Below are 10,126 nucleotides of genomic sequence, written 5' to 3'. Positions count from 1 at the left end.
GTCTGGTGTACATCATGTTTGAAGTAAAAGAGCTTCAGCAATAATAACCAAGGAACATGGGTTGGGAAAGGTCAACGTTATACTACGTCAATGACATTTCAAAGCAAATTAAGGCTGTCAGACTGGAAGGAGCGACTCCACTGAACGGAAGAGCGGGATGGGGCAAGAGAGGGAGACAGGCAGAGAAAGGTATTTCTGTCAACAGTAAATTCTACATCACTGCTGCAATGTAAGCATGTAGAAAAAGAAAAAGAAACGTTTTAATTCGGGGAGAGATTGAAGGTTTTGCTTGTTTTGTGTTTTTTTTTGTTGTTCTTTTGTTTTGTTTTTGTTTTTGTTTTGTTTTATAAACTAGTTATAGAAAGTGTTTTCTGGAACCTGGTGGCTGTGTTCCTCTTCCTGTTCCATACAAAACTGGAGCTACCTTCCGTGGAACGCTGTGGGATTTGCCTGGTTCCTCCCTGGCACAGGCTGCTTTCTGTTTGGTGAGATTCAAGGTTTTCCTAAACTGACAAACAGCCGTTAGTTACTGAAGTGAAAAGATCAAAGTTCAAAGCAGCTATCTCGTTGCTTTTTTGTAACTGCAGGGCGCTAACTGCTAGGACATAATTGCCTATAGATTTTCTTTATACAGCTTTTAATTTTCTCATTTTACTTGACAAAGAAAGGAAGTGAAGTAGTTTCCATGGAGCTTATCATGTAGCACCACATATATATGCTCTATCAAATACTTATTTTTAATGATTACTTCTAATTTCAATTTTTTGGAGCATGATTTGTTTTCATAGCAAGTAGCGAGTACTTCAGGTGTGAGAAGTAATTCAATTGTATGCTCTTCCTTTGAAGTTATTATCAATGTTGCTGGCTTGAATTTTATACATACCAAGAGGTTAAATATTCTCTATAACCCCTCATTCAGGTAGGAAATAGGGAGAACATTATGGATTACAACCTCAATTTCTATACCACAGCACAGCCTTTTTCCGTTTGAAGTCTCTCTTATCTTCTTCATAATGCCCAAGAGCAAAGATCTCAAAGCCCCCGTCCTTCACTTTTTTCATAAGCAAACTCCTCAGTGAAATCAGTTGATGTACAGCTATGCCACAGGGCAGCCTGGAGTATATATTTTGAACAGGTGGTTTCACTTGGTAAGATAATCTTGCCGGCACTCTGTGTGAACCAAGTCCTGCTCCCAGCTCAATGGGATAAAGGGGCCCTTGCTCTCCCTGTCGGTTCTGTTTTCCAAGAACAAATCTGGCACTTTCTGCGTAGTTGTGGGTGGGAGTGTGAATATCAAACTGCCTCACAGAAAGAGCCCCGCAGTTGCTAACAGCAGAGTGAAACTGGTTATGGGGAAAGGTGAACGACTTTCTTAGATGGAAGCTAAAAAGAACATAAAATTGCAAGTGCTTACAAGGAGAAAAAAAAAAAAAAAGATTAACAAAGCACTCGCTGCAAGTCCTTATTTCATAACATCCAACAGCAATTTCTTTTGCTTTGAGTTTGTGCTAGTGAAAAAAGCCAAACACGTTTTCTGTCAACAGCTGTCTGTCTATTAAAAGAGAAGTAGCAATCACCCTTCAATTATAGGGTAGACCGTAACAGCGACAATAGACAAAAACAACTACAACCATTTCAGGTGAATCTACTCCCAGAAGTGTCTTATACTTTTTGTTTCTTTTATTTTTTATTTTTTACCTAAATTGAAGCAAAATACAGAATAAAAAGCAGTTAAGAGAGTTGTGGTTGCAGGACTCAGGCAATAACACCAATGGAGCGACTATGAATAGCGCCAAGCTGGTGTTCAGACGTGCTTACTCTGAGAAGAATCTGAAAACTGTTTTCTCACCCAGAACTGGGTGTGTGCACATCTTCCTTCTAATCAGATACAGGTTTAAAAATGAGTTAGTATATGCAAAGGCCATTACTTGTGCAAGGATAAACTAGCTTGTTTGTACATCTTTTATGACCATTTGCATACACAAGTGACTACTCAAGGAAATTGTAGCATCCATTTGTAAAACCACACTGCAAATTTACAAATGTAAAATCAAAGGACATGTATATTTACATGTATGCAGATAAACATAACGTTTTACCACACATTTAATTCACTTGTCATTACAACTTTAATAACGCTATAGATGATAAGTTTTTAACTACAAAGTTGAATTTTAAAAGAATCATATTATATTATGAAGACGTCTTATACTAGGAAGAAAAGATAGCATCTACAAAAGAACCACCACAAATGTTAGAGTAGCTATTGCTGTCATAAGTACTTTTTTCCTAGTGTTTCCAGTATAAGCAAGCTAGTTAAATGTATTCTCAACTGCTTTATAACAGTTGCTAAATTTTACACCCATACCTGTTTTCTTTCTGATATTCCCACGTTATTCAGTATTTTTGCTGTGAACAGAGTAAGCTGATTTATGTATGATTAACACAACCTCTATACATCACTTACTAATTCCTGCACTCCCTAAGAACAAAGACACCACTGAAAATAACAATGGAAGTCCTACTGGCTGCAGATAAGGTTGGTCCTTATTTTGAATTGCAAAGCAGTGCCACTCCCCGCAAAGTCCAATGATCAGGATTCTGCACTGTTTTCAGGTACAAAGAGAAAATATATGTCAGATCTGTCCTCCGAGGCTTTTTGTAGACAGGACAGGAGTACACACTTCCTTGTTGCTTCTTTGGGTCATGTAGTGCCGTCGTGCTAACTGCATACACGTGGACTACAGGAAGACTTGTGAACAGCACCTGAGAATATTAAATAGACATAGGGCTCAGCATTAGAGAAGCAGGATAGGATGTCAAAGCTCCAAACATGCTGGAATTAGACTCAGTGATGGCCTCCAGCAAAAACACCAGCACCTCAGCAGAAGTACACAACAGAACACAAGTCCTGTGCTCATCACTACACCAACCCCAACCTATCCTTAGCCATTGGCAATTCAGAGATGGCAGACATCAGGAAGCCTGGAAAGAAAAGAAAGGAGGAGAAACCTGTAAAGCTGCACACCATGGCAAAGGATGGAAAAATGGCACTGTGGTTCTAGGAGGAAGCAAGACCATCATCTTTTTCCCCATCCTTTGCCTCTTCAGCTGGTGTTCTCCCTTCTTTCCCCGCTTCTTGCTCCTTGAATGTCAGGTCTGGACCTACAAAGGCCAGACTGCACTTATCAAGCGTCCCTGTTACGTCTGCACTTGCTGGCAGTGGAGCTTCAAAGGACCAATGTGCCTTTTGGGTGTTTATCCAAACAAGATCTCTTCAGGTCTTCCAGCAATATCCAGTATTCACTGGAATGGGGCAAAAAAAGGTCCCAAACCATCAGCAACACAGGGGCCTGCTGAACACTCCAGAGCACCTCAGTAAACTCCATGTTCCAAGGATGTCCTGTCACAAACCAGGAAACAGTTCTCACCAGAAGCTACCAGGGGCACAGTTTAGTTTGGAAAGGTTTGCCCTCAGCCAGATACAGAAGTGATTTACCTTCAGAGGAATGACCTTGATGTCAGTTCCAGGACAGATGTCACTGGTTTGGCAAAAATTTGCCACACACACAATGGCAGCTTTCCCTGTGCAGTGACCAAAGCACCTAATCGCTGCTCCTTGGCTAGGTTTTAAATCTGCTCAGTCACATCAGTACAATGTAACCCCATACATGGATAACTGAGCATAAGCCCAGAACTAACAATCTTCCTCTTATTCAAAAATGTGAGGGACTTGTAGTCATGCAAACACTGACCTCCACAGGAGCTGCCATTAAACCCAGGCCCAGGCCTTGGAAGCTGTTATGGGGCTCACTCCCTCAGTCCAAAGAAGGCTGACTATAGGTTGCACTGGTTTATTCAGACACAGCAGTGCCTCTGGGGTCCCTGAAGCCAAGGGGCCCAGCATCTGGTCTGCTCGAGTGCAGCACATCCTAAGCTCATCTGACAGAAGCTTTTTGATCTGGTCTGGTGGATACACACCCTTGTCCTCTTCCCAGTCCCGTTATTATTTTACCCCCCTTAAAACATGCTGTGAAGAAACCAGTGCTGCAGGCACTCAAAATACTTTCTGGTGTTCTCTGAGCACACCATGTTACACCCCAGTCTGTGACGCTCAATCAATCCTTACCTTTGGTGCGGACTCAACCAGCTTACTATTTCTGCGGTCCCAACCTGCGCCTTCAAGGAAAAGGCCGTATATATAAACCCCACCGATGTCAGCAGGAGGCGGGCCTGCAACATCTTCTTTCATCATCTTGGTCACTTCGTTGTGTAATACAACACTGTCGAGTGCCCATCCTTTTGCTAAATTCATGCGAGTTGTCTCTTGCCTCATAGCAGTTAGGAATCCCTGAGGAGATTGAATACGACACAGAGGCTTTGAAAAAGCTTGAACATACCCATTTCCAACTTTTTTTTCCGACATAACAGTGACACCAGCAGCATAAAACCTCTTCCCACTGAATCTCATCTACATACAAAACTAAATTCAGTAGTGTAAATCCAGTGCTTTCTTACACTGTCGCAGTACCAGGCATTTGTATATACTTGCTATGCATGTGTTGGTGCGATAAAACCACCAAAGTGGCTTATTTAACATTGGAAACTGCAAGTATAACTCACACTTCACTTCACCCACCTACTTTACAACAAGCCAGATGGCGAGAGATTTACACAGCTGGCAGATAAGTGTGGTTTGTGAGGTTCTAAATACAGGTAATTGCTAAGCCACAAACAATACTGGTATTTCATGTGCTATATTACTCAGCTTTTCTTATACCAACATTGTAAAATGCTTTTCAGTCAACAAATCCCAAAGCATTTTACAGTAGACAAAGGAAGTACAAACTGGAATCATGTAATTAACTGCTGAAATGCCTCTGTCACTAGGACGAAACATAGCTGCTGCTCAGTGCAAAGCTGTGATATACGAAAATAGCATACTATTGGAGACACCAGCAAAATAAACTCACAAGGTTTCAGCAACACAGAATGAAACTCGTTCTATGTTCTGCACAGTTATAATCTCAGGATATTGTGAGAAGCTATGACAAGGCAAGCCAGGCTGAAGATGCCAGTTAGCTTTTCCGATATAACCATCCATATGTACACACATTGCAGTACATGGGAAGTACATCAGTCCTAAGAGACAGGAGGACAGACTGCTTTGTACTTCTAGTGGGCACGTTGTGGATGTACACCTTGCTTTACCTTGTGGAAACCCATTTGAGCAGCTGTGAGATGTCTGAATAAAACACAAAAATTGAAGATGCAAGAGGGATTTATTGAGAAGGACGGCTAGGAAGGAAGAAGTTTCAGGACAGATTTCAGAGCAGAGGAAGAAGGTGGGGAAATACACAGACACATGGGGAAAACACAAAGTTGGGGAGGGAGTGGGCAATTACAGAAAGAAGTCAGGGCAATGAGTGAATTGATTAAGATTTTTATTTTTTCTTATATTCATCCATCATAGTGGAGGCTGATCTGTTGAGCTACTGTCAGGGCTAAAGGAAGGGAAAAAGCACGTGCAAAAACAGTAGTATCTTGGCTTACTGAGTGCCAGGGCCAGCGTCTTGCTGCTGGGACTGGAGCGATTGCTGCCACCACTAAGCACTTCTCAGTGACACAATATCCTTCAAGTTATGAGCATATGAGATGACATTCACGAACTCAGATGATTCAGTTAAATGACATTGGTGGCTTCTCGTTAATACCATTCCAGGGACCCCAGGACAAGTATTGCAAAGAGGTTTTGTGATAGCAAAGATAATTGTAATTGCATTTGAAGTCGTTGAGAACGCTAGTAGGTAGCTAAGGGAGACAGGATTAAAGGCCAAGTTCTTCTATCATAAAGGCCATTAAATGAAAGCAGAGTCCTTGGAGTTAATTTGTGGAATTTTAATTTGTGGAAACATGTTAGTATCAGTAGTTTAAAATACAGAGTGTTCACTGCCAGAAGACCCCAGTGGGCTACCAGACACCAGATAAACTGAAAAATTAAAGAGAGAAAAAGAGCCTGAAGAGCACAGGACAGAGCAATGACTGTATTCAGGGAATCAGTTCAAAGGCTCTGTGGAAATGTGGGTATAAAAGTAAGCTCAGAGCTGACAGTTGTCCTTAGGGATAAGATTTAGACCGCAGACTGTTCTTGCAGAGATAGCAGAACCTATATGCTGTCTGCAGTGGGACTTTGTAACATTTATCTGCTCATTAGAATGAATCCTAGACCCTGTTAAAGACTACAGCTGGGAGCTGGAGGCCCAGCTGGGTATCCCACAGCAGGCAATGGCACAATCGACAGCAAGAAAGGATCAAGGGCCTTGAGGTGTGGCTGTATGGGTCTCCCCAAAACCCTCTACCAGCCTCATAAATGACCATTTGCCATGATATTTGTTTTGATTTCTAGTATCCTTGCCCTGTTTTGTTTGTTGTTGTTTCTTTGTTTTTGTTTGCTTATATGTTTTTTGAGTCAGGGGTGGTTAAGATTTCATAAATGGGGATAATTATTTCTTCTTTTCCTCACCTGCCTTTTCCCAAAGATCTCCCCGGCCTGCTCACTGAAGGCTGCTAAAACTTTGCTCCTTTGCCTTCTAATAAACCATGCAAAGTAACTGAACTCACTAGAATCAGGCATCCATGAAAGCTATGGCAAGGAATATGGAAATCAATTAAATCTGTTGTTTTCACTACCATATTCTCTCCTTTACCTTGCATATGAGGTCCCTTGTTTTTCACTTATTTTTTATTTTCTACAGTGAATAAAATATTGTAGAGTTACTATGGAATTAAGTGGGGTCTGAGGAATGGAGGCATTGAACTTCATATTCTTAACAGTATTCATATTGCTTCGGCATCTAAGGCTCTCAGAAATGGGCTGGGGGTCTCTTACACTGAGTATTACGTGACCAGAAGGACAGTTCTGCCTCACTGGGCTTAAAACCCACAGGTAGGAGAAGTGACAGTAACGGGATACAGAGATGCAAACGAAGATAAATCAGAATCAGCACAACATGAAAATTGGGAGATAGAAATGAGACGTGCATCATGCTATGATTTTAGGGAAAAAATCTGGTAACATCAGATTAACTGCCAGGAGGGAAGAGAATTTGAGGCACTCTTCATTTCGCTCACCCCAGTCATCTTGGCCCAATGCAGACACACACAGGGAATCAGGTTTCTTTTACGCAGAAGCCTGAGCCTGCTCTCATTTGTATCACTATAAATAAAAATTAACTTCTGTGAAATCACTGAATTTATCCCAGTATATAACCAGTCCAAGAGAAGGCAGTCAGGTACTATATTTTTTTTATTGCCAGAATGCTTCATTCTCCCAGTGGTATAAATCTACTTTATTGTCTTCTGTCATCCATGGCATTTATCCATTGACTATAAAGCAAGCAGTGAGATCTATGCAAGTAGGCAAATTACAAATTATTTAGGAGCTGCATTTCCTCTCACAAATGAAAGGAGTTTTTCTGACAGTTTCTCCACTATAACAAACAAGCCATTAGACCAACAGAACTAACACTTCATTACCTCAACTTCCTTGAGAAGATGGAAATCAATTTTCTTAGCATATGAAATAATGGTTTTAAACACAGCAATATAATTATTAACAAAAAAATAATATTTAACTAAATAGAAAATGAGTATTTGTTCAGACAAGTTTCGTGTAGAATAAGCCATTCCCACAGCCTGGGTTACAGAAAATGGAGACTATAAAAATAACCAACCGATTATTAAATTTGTGCTTGTCAGCACAAACTGATGTTTAAATCAGGTAAGCACATCTGCTTCTGGATTTTTTTTCTCTGCACATTATGTATTTAGGGACTTTTAGAACTATGTGTCATGAAGTGTTTAATCTTGGTATTTCTAGAGGCTCTCTCTCTTACTATGATCTATTAAATCATGACTTGTCTGGGGCCATTTTACTCTGATTATTTGGCAGCTTTCTTGAGGAATGCAGATGAATGGATCAAAAATATAAAATGCAGGATGTCTAATTTAGGCTGGCAAAATTTCAGAACTGACACAACCCCAAAGAAAAAAAAAAATAAGCCAGTTAAAATGACCAATACAAAATCTATGTCAGCTCTTCCCCATCTCTAGTACAAAAGCAAACACCTACAAAACCCAAAGTCTACCAGGTTTCCATCCATCCCAACCATTGCAACAGTTCCTTAAGAATATTTTAGCGTTGTTAACAAATCGAGTACAGAAGCGTAATCATTTTATTACACCTACTTCTAGTCTCTTTCATATTTTTGCTTGGGAACCCTTTTCTCAGGGGTTTTATGAGCACGCTTCTGTGCTGTAAAGCTGTATGGGCAGACAGCTGAGAGACAGGCTAGATGATAGATGAGTATTTCCCAGCAGTAGCGCTAGAGAATATTTGCCATGGTTGCTTTCTCTCTTCTAGGCAGCTGTTTCAGCTAGCTTTTGCATTGCTAACAAGTACTGAGATTAAAATACATCTTTAAAATAGCTCTTTGCTAAGGCTCCACAGAAACCTGTTGGCTGGATGCTCTCACAATGACTCACTTCCACAATTCACAGTTCCCACAAACATCTGTGAATCATAAAAAGCTTTAACTAATGTGGATATCTGTGCAAGGGATCTATGCATCACCTAGATATGTATGCTTTACCTCTTTTAACTCTGTTCTCAGGTGTTTCCTTTTCTGTGTTTCATTTTGTGTCAATTTTTCATTTCATTTTACAGTGCAGGGCAAGGGCTGTATTTTTATATGTCTCTCCAGATGAAGTCTGGCACTGTTCTGGGGTGGTATAAATAACAAGCCTTCCATTTCAAGGAACTGATTTGCAAGGGTTGAGAGTGAAGTCCAAATCTCTTTTTCCTTTGTCAAAGTTTTCAAGTTTACCATGTTTTGTTTTGTACTTTAAGGGGTTTTCACACAATGAATGAAAAACAGATTACTGTAACAGAGCAGGAGAAAAAAGGAGGAAAATGTGGAAATGTGCAAAGATGTTTTCACTCCATTTCCATACTATAATCAAAGCAACCATAAGATGCATTCCACTAATTCAGTAAAATTATTTTTTTGTCTAGCAACAATTTCCTTACTAGATTTTGAAGTTAATTTATCTTATATCTATGCTAAAAAATTGCACTTAGATTACACTTAGTATAGTCCTGATCGTGTTAGCCTGAAGTTCTCTCAAGGTGTAATTTAACTGTTACATAGAAGTTAGATTGACCTGGCAGACTTACCTGTGGATTAAAGAATCCTGTCATCCAGAACTGATTTGGTCGGCCATCCAGCAGCCAGCTGCTGAACTGCTGGTTTCTTTCAAGAAGCTCAGTGAACCAAAATCCTAAAGTAGTAGACTCCCAGGAAATCCTAAACCATAGTTTTGGAATTCTAGCATCATACATATTATCTAATGCATCTCGCAGTTCTTCGGACATAATTATGGTTCCTGGAAGATAAGTAAAACATTCAGAATGAACTTTTCCCTAGCTTGCAAAGGCAATTAAAATTTCCAATGACATTCTGAGTCTAATAAACCCTCTTTTGTTGTCCCTTAATTGCACACCTGTTGCACTGAAATCTTATCAGTTTGCAGTTAATTTGCACAAACTTATATGACTTGATTCAAACAAAATGTGGCAAGATAAAAGATATTTCTTCTGGTATTTTAATCAGAAATAAAGGTTTTTTTAGACAATTCCTTCTCCTTTACACACAATATTTATATTCAGTATATTGGCAATGCATTCAGAATGTGATTAATCCTTTAAAACTTTTTAATATATTTTAATGTCTCCCAAATACATGATCAATGATAGAGATATACCATGTAACTCACTTTCATCCCGAACATGTACTGACAGCGATTATATTCATGAAATTCACGGTTATTAATGATAACTTTGTACAATTCCATTATCAAGATTCCCAATAGGAAAATACTACGTAGAATAAAGCTAGAGACAAGATTATTTTTTTTTTTGGCAGTGCATGCTCATATATTCCATGCATAGTACTGTTGTCTCCATTAAGATATTGGCATTTATTAAGCCTGTGCTTTTTCTGTGATACTTGCCCTTCCATGTGCCAGAAGTTCTTAGATCTTACCAGTCTGTACACTCACTGGTACT

The 10,126-nt window shown here is 39.7% G+C and overlaps 1 protein-coding gene across 7 annotated transcripts in view; it reads right to left on the bottom strand.

Moving 5' to 3' along the window:
* Positions 1–125: 125 nt before the first annotated feature.
* LOC310895394 (dynein axonemal heavy chain 5-like) overlaps positions 126–10,126 on the bottom strand; it is a 154,055-nt gene continuing 144,054 nt past the window's right edge. For all 7 annotated transcript variants that reach the window (XM_083826723.1, XM_083826725.1, XM_083826726.1 and 4 more), the window contains 3 exons: positions 9,236–9,444; positions 4,130–4,351; positions 126–2,766 (listed from right to left, as the gene is read on the bottom strand). In XM_083826723.1, the coding sequence (XP_083682849.1) occupies positions 2,548–2,766; positions 4,130–4,351; positions 9,236–9,444 (650 nt within the window). In that variant the 3' untranslated portion in view covers positions 126–2,547. The remainder of the gene's footprint in view (positions 2,767–4,129; positions 4,352–9,235; positions 9,445–10,126) is intronic.

This window comes from Anser anser, assembly GCF_964211835.1.
Source record: "Anser anser genome assembly, chromosome: 2".
NCBI lineage: Eukaryota > Metazoa > Chordata > Aves > Anseriformes > Anatidae > Anser > Anser anser.
The sequence above is the reverse complement of the archived record's forward strand: the minus strand, read 5'-3'. Positions and strand labels throughout refer to the sequence as shown.